The following is a 24,611-nucleotide window of genomic DNA, read 5'->3' on the forward strand; positions in this document are numbered from 1 at the left end:
AGGGACCACAGGGCCTGGTGCACAGACAGCAGGGAAAAATGGTGAGCCCACCAGTGGGTCTGTCCAGTTCTTCTGCAGCCAGAAACCAAAGGCTTTGACAAAGATGTGAAAGAAAAAGGATGGTAATAGAAAGAAATCAATGTAACTGGTTGGATGACTCAAAAAAGGAAAAAAGAGAGGACACAGAGTCTGTGGGGTTGAAACTGGTAAAGGATAGCGCCAATCTCAAAGCCACTGTGTCTTGCTAACTTGAGATTGGTATTGTAAGAACTTGACTTTCCGTCCTCTCATCCTGGGTTTTCTCTATGTACCAAGAACTGGTGTCAGTATTAAAACCTGAAAGTAAATAAGACTGACACACAGGGTGTCTGCTCTCCTATAGAGTTGATGTCCTCTTGGAGAGAAACAGAAGTAAAACAGAAAATAAGAACATAAAAGGTAGTAAAAAGGGCTATATGTGAAAGATGATATAAAAGTGACTAGTTTGAAGTTGAGCATTGTATTGTAGATCAGTATTTAGAAGCAGCTTCTGGAAGGAAGTGGCATTGAGATAAGACCTGAAGGATAAAGAGAAGGAGCCTGCCAAGCAAAAAGATGGTGAGAATTCTTTCTGGGCAGAAAGAACCTTTAGGACAAAGGAGCTGAGGCATGAGTGAGCTTAACATGAGATAAACATATGTGTCTGGCCAGAATAGACCTGAGGAGCAGCATGGGGTAGGTTGTGGGTAGAGAAGTAGGACAGGACACTTCCTACAGGGCTCCATGGCCAAATGGAAAGGAGCTCGTGCTTTATTCTAAGCCTGGAGGGGACTAGGACTGTTGGATGGTGAATGTAAATAAAGGAGTATTAAGAGCTGACATAGGACTCTTAAGAACTCAGCCTGGCATTGTGGACTGGGCCCAAGGAAAGGGAAAGGAAGGACACAAAGCCACCATTGCAGTGGCCCAGGACAGAGCAGAGTGATGGCCTTAGACTAGGTGGAGCAGTAGAGAGAAGTGAGTAGGTTCTCAGCAGAATGTACCAGTAGCTTAGCCATTGGGAGATGATAAGATAGGAATTGAGGAATAAGTCTGTGGCCTGAGCACCTGATAGTGCTGTTCACCAAGCTGAGGAAGACTTGGCTTCCCAAGGTGTTAGATATGATAAAGGCGAGAGAAGGTATTGGAAGGAAGTACAGGGGGCAGTGATTGCAGCTGGTTCATCTAGAACCTCCCTGTGCAGTGAGCGTAGCTCACAGAGGGAGCCACATAATAATCCAACGAGGAACTGGATCAGTCCTACAAGAATCAGAAGTTGACGAGTAAAGTGTGAATGGACTGGAAACAGTGGCACACATCATTTGTAATAGCCATGAAGAGAGCTATGAAGATTTAAGTGTAGTGATTTCCAGATATAGGTGTCCTGTTATGATTCCTGACATGCATGACTTTTTTTTTTTTTTTGTCGGTTGTGGGGCTTGAACTCTGGGCCTGGGCGCTGTCCCTCAGCTCTTCAGCTCAAGGCGAGCGCTCTACCACTTGAGCTACAGCCCCACTTCCGGTTTTCTGGTGGTTTATTGGAGATAGGAGTCTCACGGTCTCTCCTGCCCGGGCTGGCTTTGAACCGCGATCCTCAGATCTCAGCCTCTTGAGTAGCTAGGATTACAGGCGTGAGCCACCAGCGGTCTGTTTGGGTCCAAAGATGTTCCCAAGTAGGAACAGTGTTTAGTCAAGTTTAATTTCCACTTAAGGATCCGTGCGCGCGCGCGTGCACTTTCCAGTCCTGGGGCTTGGACTCATGGCCTGGGTACTATCTTTGAACTTTTTTGCTCATGGCTAGCACTGAACCATTTAAGCCATAGTTCTATTTCTGGCTTTTTAGCAGTTAATTAGAGATAAGAGTGTCACAGACTTTCCTGCCTAGGATGACTTCAAACTGCCAAACTCAGATCTCAGCCTCCTGAGTAGCTAGGATTACAAGCGTGGGCCACCAGCACCCAGCTAATTTTTACTCTTGAAATGTAATATTATTTTCCAAACATCTTGTTCTCTATGAAAAAGATTGAAAGATAATTTTGCTTTAGTGTATCTTTTTTCCCTCCATATAGAATGTCATATTTGTTGTTCTTGATATTCAGAAAATGACAGAGTCCTACAGAGTCCTGTCTGAAGTTGTCTTTGGCAAAGCTGTTGTTAGGGTTTCTTTTTGTACATGCATAATGTATAGATTGTATTTCTGTGCCTAATGCTTTCTAAAATAGCCTCTCCAACCATTAGAGGAGACTTGAAAAATGCAGTTTCACAGACTGTGAGAGCCTATCCTGCTCAAGCCTGATCACTTCAAAGTTGTAGGATAATTAGTAGCTAAGCGAAACAAGTGTGCAGAGGAAGCCGAACAGCAGTAGCTATAAGCTGTGGGCGATGAAAGAGTTGTGAAGAAGATGGACAAGGATGGAATGAGGCGGTACACTGGAACAAGAGAATCCATACCATTGTGGTTGAGAAGCCACAATAGCAGCATGCGATCAGCAAGAACTGAAGGCAGTTGGTGAGAGATTGCCAGCTTCAGAGGGGAATGTGTTTTCTCAGTTGCTATACAGCCCTGACAGGCCAGATAGCATACCTAGCCTCCTGTATCTTCAAAAGTTGAGGAGGACTGAGCACACAGAGCCACATGCTAAGGACGGAAAAAGAATTTCTATGAAAACAGTTTCACAACATAAAAACTACTCCAGAATCAGAAAAGGGCTGGGTTTATCCCCAGAGCAGTATGTGAGGGAATTGCAGTATAGTCCTCCTTTGGACCTTTATGAGCTCAGTTATATATTTTATCAGTCACCTCCCATCAAAAGAGTGTAGACAAGAATCACTAGAGCAGGCCATCCTTTATTAGTACACTCAAGTTAGCAAAGCTCAGATTATTCAGTAATAATCTATGCAACAAAGTTGTAAATGTTTACAAAGGAAAGACAGTCTGCTTTGGATTGGCTTTGTATTCACCTGGGGAGAGGTAAAGAAATCTTGAATTTCCAGGAATTCTAGGCTGTGTGGAGTGAAGAAGCTGTGACTCAGCTGATGCAGGATGGCACTCCAGGGAGATGTAGGGCAGAACACAGGTCTGCAGTGCCCTTCTAGCTTTTCTCTTCCTGCCCTTTCCTGATCAGTTTATAGGTAAAGTTATAAAATCAGTCATTCACACATTAATTAAAGGAATTGTGTGAATTTAGACTTTCTATTAAAACTAAAATAACATCTCAGCCTCTTGCACTTTGGTGTAAATTCTACTTGGAGAATTTACAAAGCTTTGAGCTTTGTTTTCTCTGATGCTTAGTGTGGTGATACATGCAGATTTCCTGGTCCAGTTTTTTTCTGTTTCATTTGTTTTCTGTTTTGTGTTGTGCTGTTCTTTGTTTTTTTTTGTTTGTGTGTTTGTTTTAGCTCTCCAGCAATATTAGCCTAAGGACTACCCAGGTTGTTTCATTTCAGTATTTCTGGCAAACCTAAAAATTATATTGCCAGATATCCCCTTACTTTGGCTGTCATTCACAGGGAGAGAGGGAGGGAACCGTGGTTTTCTTTGATGTGGAGAGGGGAAAAAAAGCAATATATCACTTTCCTGGAAGAGCGTTTCTTAGTCTCTCATGTGAAAAAGGATTAGTACCTCCAACAAAGGTCCTGTGGATCACAGAATCAGGCAGCAATACCAAACAGTATTCCTAAGGGGAGGAAAAACTGTATTTGAGTAAGGGTGTTTGTCCTGTCAACTAGAAGCCTTTTAATAACAGCAAATCAGAATGAAATACACTCCTCCATGTCTGACTCCAGCTCCTCAAGGCCAGACAGCTAGTTGAAATGAACTAAAGAACGTTTGTTTTGAAACAGAAGTTCTGGGCTTATCAGAAGGCAGTGTTCATTTAGTGGTTCATGGTATTTATAATATCTAGATGTGGATGAAATGTTTTGACCTTCTGTTGTTCAAAAATAATTCCATTTTAAGGTCACTTGCTTCTGTTTTGTATTAACAAAAGTTATTCAGCAACCTGCTACATTAATTTATTAACATTTTACTTGTATATTCTTAGGAGAAAAAAACCCCTACTCTGCTTTTCCAGCACATTGGAAAGCCTTACAGTACTATAAAAAAGCTAGGGGAAGTTAGAAAAAGTTTGTTTCTGTGTGCCAGAAAGACAGTTTGAGAAGAAAGTTTGTTAAACAAGATCTGACTAATAACTAGTTTTGCCATATTCTCATTTGTTATTTGTTTTTCTTTGTTTTCTAAAATTGAGAGAAGATCCTGACTGAAACTAGTAAGAATAACATCTTGTACTTAAGTAGCACTTGAGACCCATCTCCAATCCTGACAAGTGAGGCTGCAGCTTCAAACGGTCTGGGTGTCTTTGACTCCCTACTTTGCCTGATCCTGCTTAAATGCACACTTCTAAGTGGGGGGAAAGCGGGCTCATAGGCTAACTGTGAAGCGTATGATGGCGAACATGCAATCCAAAAAGAAATTCCAACAACTTTTTCTGTTAGAAATCAGGATTCTTTTGCCCTTGTAAACACCTGATTGTAAGAAGATTTTATTTCATCTGCTATTTAAGAACAAATTTGGGTCTTTGGTAGCTGGCCTGTAACCCTCTGACCTTTCAGTAAATATCCAACTAAAGCTTTGAAATTGGGTATTTTAGTGTTTTATGGCCCAAAATAAAAATCTCCAATTCTGTTTCCAAATAGTATAGCCTCAACACATTTTATTAAGCTCTTGACACATTTAGCTGTGTGTATTTTGTAAAGTTCCTATGGTTATTGTTTTACAATAGCTGCTTCCAGAAGCATTGTAAGGGTTTCAATTAATCAGCCCCTTTGTGCGCTTCAGACTATGCAAATTTATCACATCAAACCATTCAACTGCTCCTGGGAAAGCCGTGTAAAAACTGCATTGTCTTCTAGCGTCTCCTCTCATTTAGAGTGATGTTTTAATAAGAAAGCTAATCAAGTTTTCTTATGCATTATTTATCTGTTAACATGTAAGGAAGAGCCAAATTAAAACTATGTCAACCGGGATGTGGCAAGTGATGTGATAGATCTGGGTGCCATTCAGCAGTTTTTGCTGCCCCTTTCCCCTTGGGATTATGTAAGGTGGAGGTGTGGAAAAGAAGAGAAAGTTGATTTGATAATTGCAGAGGGGAACAGGAAGAAAGGAGTAACCACCTGTGTTGGCCTTTCCACTTTATTATTATTATTATTTAGAAATTTACATTTGTGAATGTATTAAGGCCCATAGATATGAGTTTATTCAAACTTGAAAGCATTTGGCTGCTCCTCTGACCCCTCCTCTGTTTGGTGCTGTAGTCAACAAGAAGCTGTTTCAAGCTGGAAACCCACAGCCCGCCCTGGGTAGCTCTAAAGTTATTAGGAAAGGGTATCTTGATAATGTTAAATGACCCAACCGACCCAGCTCAAGAAGTGAGAGTTTCAGCCTCCTCAGCCAAAGTGAAAGCAACTGCTCCTGGCCCTCTATTCATTAAGTTGGTCTCCTGTGCTCTGCTGGTTTGCTCCCTGCTGGGAGTAATTAGGATTCTTATATAATAATAATTCCTTGTGTTTAGATGCAGCCTTTCTCTAAGGACCTCTCAGACATTAGCTCATCTGCTCTTTTAACACAATTGCCTCATGAAGTAGGTGCTAATTATTCCCATTATGAAGACCAAACTACTAAGGCTTGTCCCTACTCCCCTCCCCACCTCCATGCCCCCAGGTAACACAACTGCCGGGAAGCAAATTAAATTCACCTGATTGCTTACTGGCCTACCCTCCACCCGTCTATGGTGCCAAGAGAGATTTCTTTAGATGGCGTTTCCCTGCATTGTCAAACCTCATTTAACATTGGGCCAGTCACTCCTTCACTGAACAGCAACCCTCTCACACTGTGACTACAGTGAAAAGTCAGAGCATCATTTCACCCCTCCTCAGCACAGCGTTAGCCTGTAGAATAGATGGCCTTATCTAATAGATGAGTCAACGCAGGTGAGTTAAACACATACTGCTGTACGGAAGAGTCTCCTTTCAGCACTGCCCCTCCTACTTTATCCCCTCCTACCAGCCCTACCCCAACTCTGCACCACATAGAGCCCTTGCTTGTGGCAAATGGAGTTGTGCCGAGTGGTAGCTTGCAGTGTCCACTGGGATTCCTCTGCATGGATTACTTCCCTGATTTGAACTTGAGGCCCCGCCCCTTTTCCCTCTCTCCACCTCCTCAGAACTCATCCTACACCGTATAGAAAGCCATTTGCTAATAACTAGTATATGTCTGGGACAAGTAGAAAAGGTCAAAAGCTATATACATATGACCAGATAAGATGAAGTCAATTGAAATGAACCCCAAGATAGGGACACAAGTGGTTCTTTTCTTTCTGGCTATTGTTTCTAACGTATTTATAAGGTACCGTGTGATTTTTTGTTGTTGTTATTGCTTTGTATGTCTCTCCCCCATGGTATAATCCCTGTTTTCACTGTATTTGATGTTGGTATAATTTGGGGAGGGGAAGGGAAAAAACAAAATGTTTAAATAGGGATACAGGTTGACCCATTGCAACAATGAGATGTATAAGACGCTATGTTGAAAAACGAACTTTACAATTTGGGTGGGTGGGGGTGATAGTTGTGGAGGTGGGAGGGAAGGGATGATAGGGGAAAAAAGGAGGAGGCAACAATTCTTGATAAAAAAAAATGTACTTATTACCTTGTTCATGTAACTGTAACCCCTCTGTACAGTATTTTCACAATAAAAAACTTATTTTTAAAAAAAGAAATGTTGGGAGATGAATTTAAAAAAGCCATTTGCTAGTCTCCATGCTCAATAAATTGAAGTCCCAGCATGGATAGCTCTTAAGTTAAAGTGTCATTATGGTTGCCTTTGCAGATAATACCTACTGTCCTATCCTTTTATCTATGTTCTTAAGGTAGTTCACTATCCAGATCCCATACAATGAAATTACTATTTTCTAAAGACAGAAAAAATATCTTTTGAATAAGTTAATTGCTGTTTATTATTAGAAACAGTTTGTAAGAAAGCTAAATAAATAAAGTCAGCTGGACTTTTTCCTGAGTAAATCCATTCTCAACATAATTTCTGTGTTGCTCTGTGAAGCCATGAAAATAGAAAGAGGATCCTGGGGCATGACACAGAAACAAGTGGATCAGCGCACACCAGAGGTTTCTCTGGACTCCTTAAGTTCTCCCTTAACATTAAGATGGATGATGAGAGAGCAAGTGTTCTGTTGACAGGACCAACCCCCTCTAACTTTCCCAGATTCACTTTTTCCTTATTGATTTGCAGTGGTTAAAAATTCTGTGGTATATTCTGTGGTCTGATCCCCAGTTGGCGTGAGTGCTTTCAGTGTGAAGGTGTTGAACTGGTGTGTTTGCATTTTACTACCAGGAGGCTGTGCTATAAACAATGGGATTGGGATGCCAGCATGAGCCAGGGGATGAAATTTTATTTTAAATCTGAAATGCTGTGTAAGCATTTAAGTTGTGAGTCGTAATTGTTTCTCAACAGCTTCCATTAGATATGGTTTATTTACAGCTCAGCCTCTTCGCAGGGTTGCAGGGCAGTATTAACACACAAGCTACTGCATATCATTTACATTTTTAGGACAGTAGTAAAGGAAATTGACCATAGATTTCCAGAGTTCTTAGCATGGGAGTGGAATGCATGCTTCAGTGTCCAGAAAGAAGTTTTAATTTTTCATTAGAAAATAAGCAACTCCCCACTTTATGGACTTGTATACTTCTGAAACAGAAATACCAGAAGAAAAAAAAAGAAAAGAGAAAGAAGAAGTCTGATTCCAAGATTGAGAACTCTCTTTTACTCTTAATGAATTCAGTCAAATACAAACTTTAAAAAAATCATCTGTCTAATTTGAGATTCGAGATCGTCAAATTCTGTCTAAATATTTTGTTTTAACTTCTAAGCTCATTACGGCCTCTTTGTGTTAACTTGTATTAAAATCTGTCAGCTATGACTGGTCTCATAAGCACAGTCAGCGGACCAGAATAAGTTAATTATTTACTTGTGTCGCCAGTGCTCTTCATCTAATGAAATGCACAGCTGTGTTAGATCTGCGGTTGGATGTGTAGCTCCCATTGTTCCACAAGTCAGCAGAGGGTAGAAGCTGCAATGATGGAGAGCCCTCAGTTCTTTCTGCTGTTCTGGCTTTCTGTGTCGATTTCATGGATCTTTTATCATTCACTTTCACACAAAACAAACAACACAGGGCTGTCTGCTATGGGAACCATCTTGGCATATAAAAGGGTTTTCACAGCTTAAAGTAATTTTAAGTTAGCGAAGATTTAATTTTTGGCTTACAGGTGCCCTTGGTTCAGATACAGCCATAGCCAATCCTAGAATAGAACAAAAAAAGTGAAAGCTACTTATGTATTTTTTTTTTTACAAAGTGTCAGAAAAAGGCAGATTAAAAAAAAAATCTCCGTAGAAAGGAAGTTCTGTACTAAATATTAATCAGATTTCAAGGAAAGTTATTAGATGCCGGTTTCAGGGGAGTGAACATTTTTTTCATTTTTAAGAACATAACGAATCTGAATTGGCTTTATTAAATGTGTCCACTAAAACCGAAAGACAGAACGCAAGTCATGCGTCTCCCCAGCCTCCCGCGGCCTGAGTCCATGCCTTGCGCTTGCTGGGTCAGCTTTCAGAGCCCCTGTTGATCACTCTCACCTTCTCTTGTTGGAGGCCAGGACATGCAGCTTCTCGCAAGCCCAGGCTGGCATTCCCCTGTGAATGCTGCTGAAGTGGTGCGGCGTTTTCTTTTTCAGGGGTACAACTGAACCTTCCATCTCCTCGCCAGGCAAAGCTGCATTCTTGCCGGACATCCCAGGATTGCCATTTTCAACATTGTGTTCACTACTAACAATGTTGTTGTCCATGCACCTAGATTTACAGTTGGACCTCTTTCAAAGTAGATTTCCCGGTAGCCTTAGGAGTTTATCAAATAACTTGAGTGTGGCTCATCAGATGGATGTTTTTTTGGAGGGAAGAGGAAAGGATCACACACTGGGCTTGATTGAAATTCTAACACTGTAGCTGAATTCAAAATAAAGTGGATGGAGTGATTGTTACAGTCTTCCTGTAGGAAAGCACAGGTACATAAAATAAAACCATTCCGACCAAAAAGCTAATTAAAATAACTACGTGTTCTAGAATTCAACTCCACAAACCTAATTACCATCTTGTTGGCAGAAGTCAGAATATTAATAATAACCAATATTAAATAAGCAGATGGCATTCTTTCCCTTTAGATTGTAGCCCCTCATGACTGAAACAAATAGAGATTTCCTTTTAAAGTAGTGTGAGCAGTGAAGGATGTAGCTCCATCATAGAACAGTTGTTTGGTGTGCTGAAGACCCTGCATTTGATTCCCAGCACCACAGTAATACTACTAGTAATAATCATAATCATAGTAAAGTAATTTGAACTATTACACAGAAGTCAAACAGTGGAGATTTTCATCTGTTGATAACCTCACACATAGGGAAAAGGAATTTTCTCTAACTACCATAAGAAAAAACACTATTTTTCTTAGTTCATTGCCATTGAACACTGGTTTTCCAGTTCTAAATTGTATAGATTGTGGTTGAAAGTCCTAATTGTACCCTTTTGCCTTCTCCCAAGGGGGGACAAAAAACCCAGAAGAAGTAAAAACTACCTACCAACAAAATCCCCTACAGCTTAGAGTAAATTTAAGAGCACATAAGTATTGGGGGGTAGGGTTGGTAGGTTTTGTTTTATTCTGTTTTCATTCTTAAAGTTCCATTTCTAATTTTACCTTTCCAAGTAGGATTTAGCATTTTCCATCCAGGTAATTTTTCTCATTTGTTATACACTGTCAGTTCCTTAAGGTGGTTTAGGTTTTTAGATTCTTGTCAGAAAAAAAAAAAAAAAAATCCCTGGCAAGAATCAGCCAAGCCACCTGTGCTGAGCAGCCAACAACAGGTAGACCTGTTAGCTCATCACCACTTTTTGTCTTGAAACTACACACACCCTCTTATTCAGTCAGGCCTGTGGTTAGTAGTCAGAGAGTTTGAATTCTTCTGATTTGGATACTGAACTAGAAGATCGTGAAATTGCTGCCAACTTAAAGCTGAGGGGGTATTGACAGGCCCAGGCCCAGGGCAGTCGCTTCTCTTCAGTCTTGGTGGCTCAGGAGGGTGGGCAAGCAGCCTGACAGCACCATTGTGTGCCAGGCCAGTGCTTTTCTTCAAGGAGAGTCACTTTGGAGCTGATTGTCTAGCAGAATAACTGTTGGAAATTGCTTTTGTTACTGTCGATAGAGACCAGGGGAAGGTTTTAGAATAGTGGAAATAGAGATAACAGCAGGGTGATTCCAATTAAATACTGTATTCTTCCTTTCTGCCTGTTTGCTTTCCGGGCATGAAATCTTCTCTCCCCCAGGTGTTTGTGGTTTGATCGTCCCCCAGGAAGACATGCCATTTTGTGATTCTGGCATCTGTCCGGACATCATAATGAACCCACACGGCTTCCCATCGAGAATGACGGTCAGTTACCTTGGGGCTTTTCAGAGACACTGCTTTGAAGGAGAAAAGTGGGCAGTTTAGTGACAGGAAGCGGAGGCAGTGGGAACTACCTTTGACAGCTTTCTCCCCGCCCCTCATTCTGGACCACTGTCTTCTGCAGAGGCAGTGGCCTAGAGCTGCACTCAGGCTCCTGAGTAGTGCGTGGCCTTTGGCACAGAGAACCCCATGGGTGGAACCTATACCATCTCCCTCCCATTGGGTACCCTCTGTCATTCTGGCCCCGCCTCGGACCAGCTGTGCGGCCTTGGGCAAGCTGCTTAACTTCCATACTTCAGTTTTTTTCATCCAGACACTGAGAAAATAATCCTAAAATTAGAGCACATGTATCAAACTACTTCATCAGAACCTGTTACACAGCAAGAGATAATAAATATTGCCACTGTTAAGTTTATCACTGCTATTCAGTCATGGTAGCTGAGAAATGAGCAAAGAGAATGTCTGTACCACCTACCACTGTGAGGGACTCACTGAATCGTTCCCATCCCTCAGGTGGGAAAGCTGATCGAGCTGTTAGCCGGCAAGGCAGGCGTGTTAGACGGCAGGTTCCATTATGGCACTGCGTTCGGAGGAAGCAAAGTGAAGGACGTGTGCGAGGACCTCGTTCGTCATGGCTATAACTACCTGGGGAAGGACTACGTCACGTCAGGCATCACAGGGTGAGTGCCAAGGAGCATTCTACAGAAAAGAATGGTTAGCCAGTGGCTCACGCCTATAATCCTAGCTACTCAGGAGGCTGAGATCTGAGGATCACAGCTCAAAGCCAGCCTGGGCAGAAAAGTCTGTGAGACCCTAATCTCCAATAAACCACTAGAAAACTAGAAGTGATGCTGTGGTTCAAGCGGTAGAGCGCTCGCCTTGAGCTGAAGAGCACAGGGACAGCGTCCAAGCCCAGAGTTCAAGAAAAGAATGGTTTGGTTAAGAGGTCAGAGCCTGTAGACGTGGGAAGCTCTCCTTTAAGCCCTAAGAAGTAAACCAGTGCTGTTTTAAGAGTTCTGATCCAGGAAAATCAGGATTTAGAGAACTGATCAATTGAAAAAGGCTAGTTGTGTTGACAAGACTACAGTTTAAAATTTTGGGAAGATTTGATTTCACAGCTTCCTTTTATGGAATGCTCATTGGACATAACACAAATGGTTTCCTTAAGGGTTGAATTTCCTTTGCTTCTCAGTGGCCACACCTACCTTGACCACCTAATCTAAGGTAGTTTTAATAGCAGTCTGGTTACTTGGCAGTGCTGGTTCAAACCTAGGGTCTCATGAATGGTAGGGGTGTTTTACCACTGATCTATATCCCAGCCCAGTGACTACTTCATTCACAGCTACCACCTAGCCAGGTGCCGGTGGCTCATGCCTGTAATCCTAGCTACTTGGGAGGCTGAGATCTGAGGATTGGGGCTTGAAGCCAGCCTTGGCAGGAAAGTCCATGAGACTCTATGTCCAATTAATCACAGAAAAGGCCAGAAGTGGTGCTGTGGCTCAAGTAGTAGAGTGCTAGCCTTGAGCAAAAGGAGCCTAGGGACAGCGCCCAGGCCCAGAGTTCAGGCCCCAGGATTGGCAAACACACACACACAAAACTATAACCTAGCACTTTCCACTTCTGGCTCCATTGTTATCAATAGCACTTATCACTATTAAATATACCATAATAATCCCTCATAATACAGTTATCCCTCTTCTGAGCTAACAGGGCTGCTGTGCTGTGTTTACTATTCTATTCCACTGTGTATCATAGGGCCTATTGCTCAGCAGGTGCTCCAGAAATGCTTGTAGAGTGATGAAACCTAGGCAAATCAGTCCAAGTACTATAAAGACAAGGGAGGGGTTAGAAGAGCCCTATAAGGAGTTGGATAGTTGAGACACGAGGAGAGTAAGTTTAACACTTTACCACTTAAGTTCCAGCAACTGGAAGAGGCCAGCTCTGCCACCCTTCTGGGCAGTGGCAGCCATCATGGGCCGGGGTAAGATTGGTGAAGGGAAAGAGCCAAGTCAAACAGGCAGTGGAGAGGGGTCTCCACGGCCTGCAGTGATCCCTGCAGTGGTAGAAACGATGAGCTTTCGTGATGTGGCTCACACATTAAGGCTTAAAACCTCCAATCAGTTGCTCAATTTAAGACATACTGTAGACTTTGTGCAGGATTCATGTGAGCCCTGGTATTCACGCTGCTCTTCCGGTGTTGCATGCCTCTTGCTCACAGTGAGACTGGGCTGGCAGCGCATGGTGGTGTCAGAGAACACTGTTGATATTCTCCACCATGAAACAATGCGGTTGTTGATCAGAAAGTATGTGAAACCACAGGGTTCCATTGGTGGAGCTTCCTGAAGATTACTGTTCTAAGAGGTTAGAATGGGTTGTATCCTGCTGCCATGACGACTGTAGAGTGTCTAGCCAACCAGACCATAATATGTGTGGCTGACTGTAGTGTGTCTTGTCCACACTGCCTCTCGCTGCAGCCCAGGCCCAGAATTCCCCCTTCTTTGGCACACTTTGAGAAGCACGGTTTAGCCTGTTGGCTCAAAATTCCACAGAAGCTCTGTGGACATGTGCACCCACCACTCTCACCTTTGTCCATCCTTGGACATAGCGAGGAGCGGGCACTCCTGCGGCTTTCCTCAGGGATGATGGGAAAGCATTAACAGTTCAATGCCATGTTACTGATTTACTAGAGTCATTCATTCAGTTGAACTAGAAAGACCCTTGGACTGACCACCCTACTGTACAACCAAGAAACAGGGTAGGAAGTATCTGTGCAGCAGGCTGGAGCAAGATGAGGGGTCTCATTCCCCCAGCATGCCCCTCCACTCTGCTCTCCTTGGGAAGAGGTTGGTGACCGTGGAAGCCTTCAGTGAAGCTGACGTGTATGACAGGGGCCAGTGGGCATCCTTTGCTCTTCTTCTGCTTGACATCATGCTGTCACTCCAAGTGAGCTTGTTCCCAGGCAAACCAGGGTAGCAGGAGGAGCAGCATTGCCCCCCCAGTTCTTGAGGAGCCTGTCCGATTCCTTCACCTTCTAATAGGCCACAGTGCTCCCAGCCTGGGTGATTGTGGGGCTTAAGTCATCCTGGAAGGTGGTCCTTCTTTGAGAAAGGACATTCTAAGGCCTTTAAAAAGCATTTGTTGCCTGGCTCTAGCCTAGAGGAAAAGGATTTTTCTTACAAAGTACTTCTGTAGTCACTGTCTTTAACACACCTTTTATTGAGCACTAGTATAACAAGCAGAGATAGGATCAGTGACAAAGGAGACAAAGGGCTAATTTTTACAGAGCTTATTTGTGGGGACGACAGGCACTAACCAGAGAAACTTAGCATGTGCAGTAGCAAAAGGTGTAAGCGCCCTGAAGGGTCAGGTGGAGGCAGTATGGAGGCAATGGTAGGGAGGAGGACTTATCTAAGAAAAATCAACTACTTTCAGGGAACAATTGTCTGAGGAATACACTGTTGATAGAGCCATGCACATGCTTGGTAGAACATTCTAGGCCAAAAAAAAAAAAAGTTGATGTATAAAGGCCCTGAGGTTGGGTAAGACTCACTACATTTGAGTAATGAAAAAGCCAGTGTTGCTGGAAGATTAGCCAAGCAGGAATAAGAAATGTAAAGAGGACAGGAACTAGATTATGTGTATTATGACCATGATAAAATGTTGGTAATATGAATTCTGACTGTGAAAAACCATTGGGATTTTAAAACAGAACATGAGATGTTGTGAGTAGCATTTTAGAAAGAATCACTCTGACTTATTACAGAAGAACAGATTGGGGATGGGAGCAGAAGCAAAAAGATCCAATTATAAGATTATTTGTGGTGATCTAGATAAATGATCTAAATCGCCTATATACAGTTACATTTGTGAAGTTTTTATCTCCTTGTGAAACTATTATCTATCTGGTACTTTTACATACACTACACATTGGAAATTCTTCTGACCCAGTGAACAAGTAGGGTCCTGCTATCTAGTATGCTCTCGTGTCTCTTGTTTGCCCGAGCTCCCTTGGCCCCTAACACTGACTTTTCTTCCAGTGAACCCTTAGAAGCATACATCTACTTTGGCCCTGTGTACTACCAGAAGCTGAAACACATGGTGCTGGATAAAATGCATGCCCGGGCCCGGGGACCACGAGCCGTCCTTACCAGGTGAGAGGATGCAGTCAGACCTCCCGCACTGCCCAGGTGTTGGCAGTGGTGCCTGTGCAACCAGACCAGTCAGAACAGCACAGTCCACACAACTACATGCGAGATGCATAGACAGAACAGACCCAACAATGTTTGTTTTCCTGAGATGTCAAAGTTTGGGCATTCCAAAAAAAACACCACTATTTGACTAACATGAATAAAACACCTGCCAGGTGAGAATCCTGTAGTGTGTATTTACATGAATGTATATACATACATGCATGCATATGTACATACATACATACTGTGGAATATTTCACAGCCATAAAGGAAGATGAAATCATGTCATATGCAAGAAAATAGATGGAGGACGTCAAATTAAGCAAGACAAGTTTAGCTCAAAAAAGAAGACAGTTGTAAGCTTTCACTCATGTGGCAGCTAGACCTAAAAGACATACACAGTCATGAACATGTATGTATGTATGTGTGCATGTATACATAATTAGATAAATGGATAAACACAGTTTGACTCTAAGGGACTGCTTAGAAAGAGAAGGGCATCGAAAAAGAAAGAGTGAATAATTTTGAATATACTGCAACTACTATATGAAGATAGCATAAAGAGCCTCAGTGAAAGCTGTTGGTCAGTAGGGCACTGGGGAGAGAAACAGACTCTGTGGGAGGGGTCTATTGGGAGGGGCTTAGGCTGTGAAAGAGGATGAACTGGGGAAAATAGACCTATGAAACTAGAACAATGAAAGCTGTTAAAAAGTGTTTTGGGGAGCGAGAATGATACAGGGGTGAGATTGATTGGAATATCTGATAAATGTGTGGAAACTAATGCAGGCTGAGAAAAAATTGAAAAAAATAGTTTTCTTAAGCTTAGCATATGTGTATTCATATATAAATATGTTTTAATATGTTAAATAATATATTCTGTTTATATTTTATAATTGTAGATATTTAATATATTAAATAATATGTTGGTTCTGTTTATATTTTATAACACATTTATAAGTATACTTATTGATATTATTGGTTGTATTATGCAATAGGTTTGTATTTTGTGTAAATATATCAGTATATTAGTATAGATTAAGCTTAGTACACAAACAGACACAGAGTCCTGGAGCCCTGGCAGGAAATACTTGGAGCCAGGTTGCTATTATAGTCTGTTCTGCTTCATTTTCTTGCTTTTAAATAACAGAATACTGAGACATCTCTAGAAGATACTCAAAGACATTATTTCCTGATATATCAATGATTGTGACAGTAATACTAATGGTGTTTTCTGGTTCTTTGTGAATATATTCATACTTCCTGTCTGTAATACTATAGTTGTGTCATTTTATTTAAGAACACTTCCAGTGTTCTTTTTCTCTATCGAAGCTCTTTGACCCAGGTGTTCCCAGCAAGGAGAGGGGCCGAGCAGCAAGCTCAGGGTTACTGACTAAGAGTGCTTTGGCTTCAGCTGAGCCCTGTGTCTGTGCTTAGCCTCTCTGTTCAACATAATAATAACAACATTTGTTTCAAAGGCAACCCACTGAGGGGCGATCTCGTGATGGTGGCTTGCGTCTGGGAGAAATGGAACGTGACTGTTTAATCGGCTATGGAGCTAGTATGCTTTTGTTGGAGAGACTGATGATTTCAAGTGATGCCTTTGAAGTTGATGTCTGTGGACAGTGTGGACTTCTGGGATATTCTGGCTGGTAAGTCAACGTGGTCTCTTAGGCCACATCATGCTATGTCACTAATAAGTCACAGCTGCAGGACTTCCTCTACCCCCATGGTCACACTCCCATGGTCTCCATATGATCACTGATGTCCTGTCCCCATCCATGCATTCCTGTGGTCAGGAATCTTTAAGTTCATGCTTGTTTTGTCTGTGTGATGCTCTGTGTTCTATACTACTAGAGTTTAAGTTCCCAAGAAGTACAGACTTCATCTCAATCTTGTAAGAATCCTAGCAGATAACATTGCTAAATGTTAGAATTATAGCCTTTTAAAGAAACTCTTGGGGAAAAAATAAACTTGAAAAACTCATTTGTGGCTTTTGACTCAGAACCAAATACTGCCCCACATCCTACAGGAAATGGTGGAGAGCTAGGACCATGACCTGATGCTCTGATCTCTTGTCTGCACTGCACTCTGCTATGGCAAGCTGCTTCACACTCGGACTACTTAGTCCATGAGAACCGTGGTTGTCTTAGTCACCATAGAGCCATCAGTGAATATCTGCTAAGTGCCAGGCACTATCTGGACCCCAGTACAGTGGTGCACAAGACAGATAAAGGGCCACTCCCACAGCACTTTCTCCTAGATCATTCTGGTTGCACGCTGTTTCCTCAGCCCCTGATTCTCCAGCCTGGAGTCTGGATGATGCTTCATAAAGAAGTAGTTGCCAAGCTGGGCACCAGTGACTCACACCTTTAATCTTACTCAAGGCTGAGATGTGAGGATCACAATTCAGAGCCAGCTTGGGCAAACAGATCCACAAGATTCTTACCTCCAATTAATGAGAGTAGAGATGTGGCTCAAATAATGAGCACCAGCTGTCAGCAAAAAGCTGAGTGAGAATATGAGGTCCTGAGTTCAAGCCCAGAACTAGTTTTTGGGTTTTTTTTCTAAGTCATTGCTAAATGATCCCCTACTATTGTAGGCTTGCTAATAAGTAGGTTACATAGAGAGTAGTTTATTGTTTCTATAGTGAGCTCAGCATACAAAAGCCACTCATGCTCTTTTCTATTTGTGTAATTACCTTTCCTAGCTGTAATGGCTCTACCTAAGCTCTACTTAACGATAGCCATGATCTAGAGCCCTGAAATCCCTCTGCAGACAAGAGAGCCAGTGATTCCCAGTCCCTACTCATTTTTTTTTATCAGAGGCAAAGTCTCACAAGGTCTAAGGTACTATGGGGAAGGGTGATAGCCACATCTCTGCAGTGTCCCTCTCACCTGCCTGCCCAGAGCCTCTCTTTTTTGTGGAGAGGCCTTACCCTGAGGACATTATGAGCCATCATTGGTAGGGTTGAAGAGAGCATGGGCTACCTTCTTCCCACTGAGTCCTCCAGGGCCTCCTTCCGGACAGTTGAACCTCTGCCATCCTAAGCTGCCAGTTTCTTAGTTGGATAAAGCAAATCAGCAATCAGAACAAGCATTTCCTTAGAACACAGTCTATCCTTGCTAACTAAAGGACAAATCCTTTTAGCTCATTATTTTATGATTCTGGTGCAGAAGAGTTGATTAGTCCCATCTATAAAGAAATGGTTTCATTTTAGAAGCCAATAGAAGAGGTAGCCACTTGCAGTTTGTTCTTTTCATAAGCTTGCAGAGATGGGCGACATTCTTCTGAGAAAAAGCCTGCCTCTTTCTTATATCAATGAGATGGGGGTTTGTTTCAGTCCTGAGATGTCCATTCATCTTTTGAAATGCATATTGAGCTTGCTTTTCATAGTCTGAGCAGTGTAACTAGAAAAAAAAAGTAAAGGAAGAAAAGAAATAGTATAATAGGAAGATGTCTGGGACCTACTTCCATGCTTCAATCATCAAATTTGGCACCAGGAATTTTAAGTAATTTTCTTTGAAAATATGATGCAGAAAAGTTATTTCATTAAAAATAGAGGCTATGAAACTTCCAAAACAGTTTTATTATCTTCTTCCCCTTCCATTGAAAGGAAACAGTAAACCAGATTCACTTGCACCCTTTGGACCCCTCTCCTCCCCCACCCCCGCCCCTGCATTCTCAGGTGCAGATATAAGCAGGAAGGTGTATATATCAGCAGTATTTTGTTCAATCCCTGGCTCTTCTGCTTGGACTCTGTCTCACATATTGGTCATCTGATGACAAGGCCTGATTCTGTATATATCCTAGGTGCAGACCTTTAAAAGTGACTTGATCAGGTTATACATTTGGAGGATCTTTACTGCAATTAGACAGACCATAATGTTTACTGTCTGATTTTGAGTGGCTTGCTTGTACCCTGTTACCAACAGAGAAACATCCTGATCCATTCTGTAGTCAGGCTGCTTGCTCGCGTGCTGTGTTCTGGCCGCTGCCGCATAACGATGCTGTCATTTTTCCCATCATTACCTGATGGCGTGTGAGGCAGAGTGGGAGGAGAGCGAGCACAGGCCTTCCACGCAGGATGGACACCATCCTATAATGATCCGCACAATGGAGGCTGACTAATTAGAGCAGTGCAGAACCTGGGAGCCGGCCTCCATGGGTGATTCGCACATTAGCAAGGCATTGCTATGGGGAGGTTTACAGTAAGACTGTTGTTCCTTGGAGGACACAAAGGGCAGAAGTCACAAAAGCGAACTCCTATTAAGATAATTAGCTCAGAGAGGACATTTCACTGGACAGTTATTTCTCATGTGTGGCCACAGCCTCCTCCTTGTGCAGCCTTTGTCCTAAAACATTAGTTTACTGCATGCTGGGGTCAAGTTTCTTCCTTAGGATGTGTCTCATACATTGCATATCTGTTGAAATATAAGGTGTCTATGCTACATATACATATGCATCTGTCTATACAAGTGTGTGTATATATGTATATGCATTATATGAGTACATATATGTATATACATGCATACATAGTTACTTATGTACTTGACCTTAATGTAGAGATCAACAATGCATGCACACATTTCTTAGCTTTCACAAGGATAACTTTGCTGTACATATAGTAGCTTCAATACTAAGAAATAACCAAGTCTGAAGAGCTTGATTGGATTCTACTCTCCTGTTCAAAAGTCTTGTCTTTTCCCTCAGACTTTATGTATCTCAGGGACAAAATCGGAATTGCAATTATAGAGCATCTTGATCAGAATCATCAAGTACAGAGCGATTGAGCCAGTTGAAAACTTTTTCAACAACAAAGAAGTCTAACTCCCAGTAAATCTCTGATAGTTCTTATCTCTAGAGCTATTTGAAAACAGTATATAGGCCAATGTTTTTGCATTTTAAAGAGAAAGATCTAGAAATCTGATAGTAGTAACTGATTTAAGTTGCATGCTTTTGAAACCGGAGAGTGAGCTTTGTCCTGTTTTTTATTTTGCCTCTTGTGTTTTCTGGTCACGTGTGTGTTTACCAATGTCCGTGAACACTTAGGAATAGAAAATAAATCCTATGAAGGGAGGGCCTGGTAGAGCAGGTCCTCCGCCCAGGCCATCACTCTGAGTTGCTGTCCTTCTGACGGTGCTGACTTGGCTTTCAGGTGCCACTACTGCAAGTCATCCTGCCACGTGTCTTCCCTCCGCATCCCCTATGCCTGCAAGCTGCTCTTCCAAGAACTGCAGTCCATGAACATTATCCCCAGGCTCAAACTGTCCAAGTACAACGAGTGAGTGAAGCAGGACCGGCAGCTACTGAAAAGACAGCCAGGCCAGTCTGACACAGAGCAAAGCGCAGAGCCTGGGAACTCTCTCCCTCCTCTTCCGTGAACAACTCAAGAGGTTATTTTCTTTCCCCAAAGCAAAACCAACAAAACTGATAAACATTTTGTGTTCAGAAGACTGACTATTCGACCTTGATCAGTGAGCCTCGAGCCTTGGGAGCCATGTTAACACCATGAACTACAGTGAGGTCTGACACACAAGGGAATGAGGGACATATCCTATCCTAAGGGGTACATTTATTTGTGTTCTGATAGGCTGAAACTTATTCATGAGAAAGACCTTGGTCTTGAAGAAGAGTATTTAGGTTTAAATCCTCCGTGATATCTTCCAGTGACCACAACCCCAGGTTCTCATGAGACTTAGGGGTGTGAAGAGTTTTACTTAAATTGTTAGGTGTGGGTTTTGTTGGGACACCTTATCCTGAGCAGCCTGGGGTCTCCAAGAAGTCAATTTGGTGGCCATGAAGTGAGTGAGGTATTCTTATCTGGTACTGTATCCAGACCTGTTTTCCCAACCATTAAACCTTACCTTTACACACCTCAACTTCATGGTGAAATATAAGTATATTCCTACCTGGTTAAACAAGAATGTTGTCGACTACTACAACAGTGGTGAACCATACTGAGAGATAATATTTATTAAATATCTAAATATAAAGCTGTGGATGCTTTGTCATTTTCTGTCTTCTGACCTTCCTTTCAAGATGTCAACTGACCATCCTCCTTTTTAACTTGACATTCTTCCTTACCCATTTCTATTTTGTTCTTAACTGCCCTGCTCTAAAGCCAGATAAATATTTGGGTAATGGTCAAGGGCTACATTCCCAGCATGTCTCACACCAACAAGAATCACTCTTCAGTGTCAAAATAAGGCTAAGGATCTGTGTTTAACCAAGTTAAACATCCACAGGACATTTGCACAACCTTTAGTCACCTCAAGCTAACATGTATTGGACTTAAGGACTCAGCCTCACCTCATTTCTTTCACAGTGAAGGTGTAGAAGTCAGAGAGACTTCACTAAAGACCTGCAAGGGAGGGGGAGGGCAGGCCTTAAACAGACTTCACTCGGGGCTGCATAGGACTTTGAACACCTACTTCTACCATGCCAATTATTACTAATCTAGCTTTAGAGTTGTCAAAATCGATGGCACAGGAAGATTGTGTCCTCAATTGTATAGGTGTTGTACTGTGCTCTGTGGCTTGCAAGGGAACTGCCCTTGCCAACTCTGCTGATGGTGCAGTGTGCAGCATCTGGAAGAACTGGCAGTGTGCTGGGTGTGGCACAAGGACACCGTCATTGTCATTCAGTACTGTGCACTGGACTGAGGGCAAGAAGAGAGCAAGACCGGAGCTCTACCACGGGAGAGGCCATCCTGGGCTCTGAGATTCAGGAGCATCAGAGACCACTGACAACCTGCACTCAGATTCTGGAAGCATTTCTCATGTCTGATGATTTATCACAGCTAAGGAACTGAGGGTAGTCAGAAACAAGGAGCTTCACTGGTAAGGGACCAGCCAGTGGGACTTGGTGATCTGGCTTCTTACAGAGGAGGATTTATTTATAATTCTATTTTTCAATCACTCAACGTGGCATTTAATCCTAGCTACTTAGGAGGCTGAGATCTGAGGATCATGGTTCAAAGCCAGCCTGGGCAGGAAAGTCTGTGAGATTCTTATCTCCAGTTAACCACCAGAAAACCTTAGTAGCACTGTGATTCAAGTAGAAGAGTGCTAGCCTTGAGCTGAAGAGCTCAGGGACAGCATCCAGGCCCAGAGTTCAAGCCCCATGACTGACCAAAAAAAAAAATCAAATGCAACTGACTAGTTATATTTTTCCTTTTTTTTATTATTTTATTTTTTCTAGTTCTGAGGGGCTTTGTGCATGTAGGCAGTCCGTATTCAGTTCTATTTTTTTGTATAAGTAAACAAAATGAGAAATGGTTGTTTGTTTGTTCACCAGTCATGGTTCTACCACTTGAGCCACAGAGCCACTTCTGGCCTTTTCTGCTTATGTGGTGCTGAGGAATCAAACCCAGGGCCTCATGCATGCAAGGCAAATACTCTACCACCGAGCCACCTTCCCAGCCCAGGAAATGAGTTTTTAAGAAAATCCATTCCAGACCATTCTGATCTTGAGGCAATGCATCTTAGGAAATACCATGTCATAAGACTCGGAAAGTGTGGTGTCCACATTGAGACATCTGGTGAAACTCCTCTGAGGTTGGTACATTTAAAAACTAGCAGATACAACATTTGGATAGCTGTGTATATGTGTGCATTACCTATCTTTTGGGCAGTAGTAGGGTTTAAACTCAGGGCCTCACTCTTGCTCAGCTTGTTTGTTCAACTGGCACTCTTCCACTTGAATCCCACCTTCAGCCTTAGTTTTTCTAGCTGTTATCAAGATGTAGTCTAGTAGACTTTTCAACCTAAAGTGGCCTTAAATTGCAATCCTCCAACTCTCAGAATCCTGGGTTGTTAGAATTATAGTAATATGCCATGAGGCCCAGTGTTTTCTGAGAAGTACTTCGATAGAAAGAGGTCCCAGGGGCCAGAGTTTGTAAACCACTGACAGAATGCCTTTCTATCGCCAGCATCACACACACATACACACACAGTAAGTTAGTTTTTCTATTTTTGGCAGTATTGGAAAATTTTATACGGTAGATTCCATGTTAGCAATGATGAGGAACATTTTATAGGCCACCCAAAAAGCACTTCTTAACCAACCTTTTGACAGTATGGAAGTGATATCAGCTGAGGCTAAAACCGGCTGAGGGACTGTGACTAGCATGTCCTGTGGCAGAATCCAAGCCGGGAAGAGCAAACCAAGGGTTCAGAGGCCTAAGTCCCAGACACAAAGGAAGCTCCCTGAGGTGAGCTCGCCTCCACCTTTCCATGGCTTGTCAGCTCAGTGTGCTGTGGCAGAATACCACAGGCAGGACGGCTCAAATGACTGAAAGGTATTTCTTTGCAGCTGTGGCCCAAGTCCAAGATGGCGGCTGGATAGGTTAGCGTCAGGTGACCTGGCCGTTGTGGGACATGTTGCTGCACCTCCTCACAGTTCCATTCTTTGGTGTGTGCCCAACAGAGGTGCATATGTTAGTGATGTGTTAGTAGTCAGTACATACAAAGTGTTCTGGCAGCATTATTTGTAATAGCCCCTCATTGTAAGTAACTACCTTGCTAATTAAGTATAGAACAATGATGTTAATACAGTGGGACACTCTAGCAATGAACATTGAATTTCTGTAGCCTAATATGGTGAATAAATTCACAATTATATGCCACAGGAAGACATGCTATATTAGTTCCTTGTAAGTTGTTAGATAGTATGTACCTATAAGAAGTCCCACTAAGCTCTCTATGCAAGTGGGGTAGGGTAGTGATGGCTGAGAGGGTCTCTAGAATATTGGTAAGAATTCTATAATTTGAGTCTTGATGACCTAATTTTGTTCATTTTATGAAAATTCACTAAGCAATATACATAGATATTTTCACTTTTCTGAATGTCTATTCTTAAAAAAAATAAATCTACCAGACGCCCAGGTGGCTAAAAACAGTCTAACATGAGCTCAGTTTCTTTGCTTTATAGACATGTTGCCTCAAATACAACATACTCACTTTGCTCTTTTAGTTTTCTCATCTTCAGAGTAGAACTGTTGTACCACTCCTAGGGCTGTTTTTAAGATGAAATAAAGCATGAATGGCTTACTATAGCGCCTCTCGCAAAGCAGGCCTGGACCGATGTCTGGTGTGCTTCACCGGTAATCAGCATGCTCGTGTCCCGAGTAGCACTGTGCAGAGAAGCCCCTCCCCACAAGCCCTCTCCCTAAAGCCTCCTCAGCCAGAGTGAGGACGGGCAAACCCAAGTTCCATTGGAAGAGGAAATTTGCCAACTGTGCGTGGCTAAGCACAGAACCCATCGGTATTGTAGTTTGGAAATATTGCCCTGTTCAGCAGTGACACGGAGGAAGGTCAGTGGTAGAGTTCCAGAACACACTTCACTGGAACAACCACATCCAGGGACATCAAAGCCAGGCCTGTTGACTGCCCTGGAGTCCCAGCATAGTTTCCTGCAGCCCATAGAACGAGTTCTCAAAATGCTTCCATGTGGGGACCAAGTCAAGTAGGGAAGTTGTGTTGCTTTTTTCAAGCCCTTGATTGGGTGCTACCTAATGGGATAGTTTTCAGCTGCTCTGCAACAGCCAACACCTTCATCTGCAGTAACGAGTCACAGCGGAGCCCGCACATCAGAGCTGGTAGCAGGACCCCCGCCACAGCCCTCCAAGTAAGCGAGAAGCCAGCTTCTGAGACCTGTAAATAATTCCGCTGTGATATGGATGGTCAGAAAAGTGAATGTAAAAATAGCACCTCTTTACCATCCATATACCATATGTGTCTTGAAAATTGTATTTCCCTTGTCGACAGTCACATTTTTGCTACACAAACCCACATGACACAAGGTAGGTGGGAAATGAAAAATCCCACTTTAAAGAGCAGGCATTAAATA

At 42.6% G+C, this 24,611-nt stretch overlaps 1 protein-coding gene across 1 annotated transcript in view; it reads left to right on the forward strand.

Annotated features, from left to right (window-relative positions):
- Polr3b (RNA polymerase III subunit B) overlaps positions 1 to 23,619 on the forward strand; it is a 93,553-nt gene extending 69,934 nt beyond the window's left edge. Inside the window, exons 24-28 of the mRNA XM_070014472.1 lie at positions 10,454 to 10,557; positions 11,086 to 11,252; positions 14,610 to 14,723; positions 16,238 to 16,411; positions 19,918 to 23,619. Of these exons, the coding sequence (XP_069870573.1) occupies positions 10,454 to 10,557; positions 11,086 to 11,252; positions 14,610 to 14,723; positions 16,238 to 16,411; positions 19,918 to 20,047 (689 nt within the window). The 3' untranslated portion in view covers positions 20,048 to 23,619. The remainder of the gene's footprint in view (positions 1 to 10,453; positions 10,558 to 11,085; positions 11,253 to 14,609; positions 14,724 to 16,237; positions 16,412 to 19,917) is intronic.
- Positions 23,620 to 24,611: the final 992 nt, after the last annotated feature.

The sequence above is a fragment of the Dipodomys merriami genome, unplaced genomic scaffold, assembly GCF_024711535.1.
Source record: "Dipodomys merriami isolate MVZ:Mamm:240054 unplaced genomic scaffold, mDipMer1.0.p SCAF_97, whole genome shotgun sequence".
Classification (NCBI taxonomy): Eukaryota; Metazoa; Chordata; class Mammalia; order Rodentia; family Heteromyidae; genus Dipodomys; species Dipodomys merriami.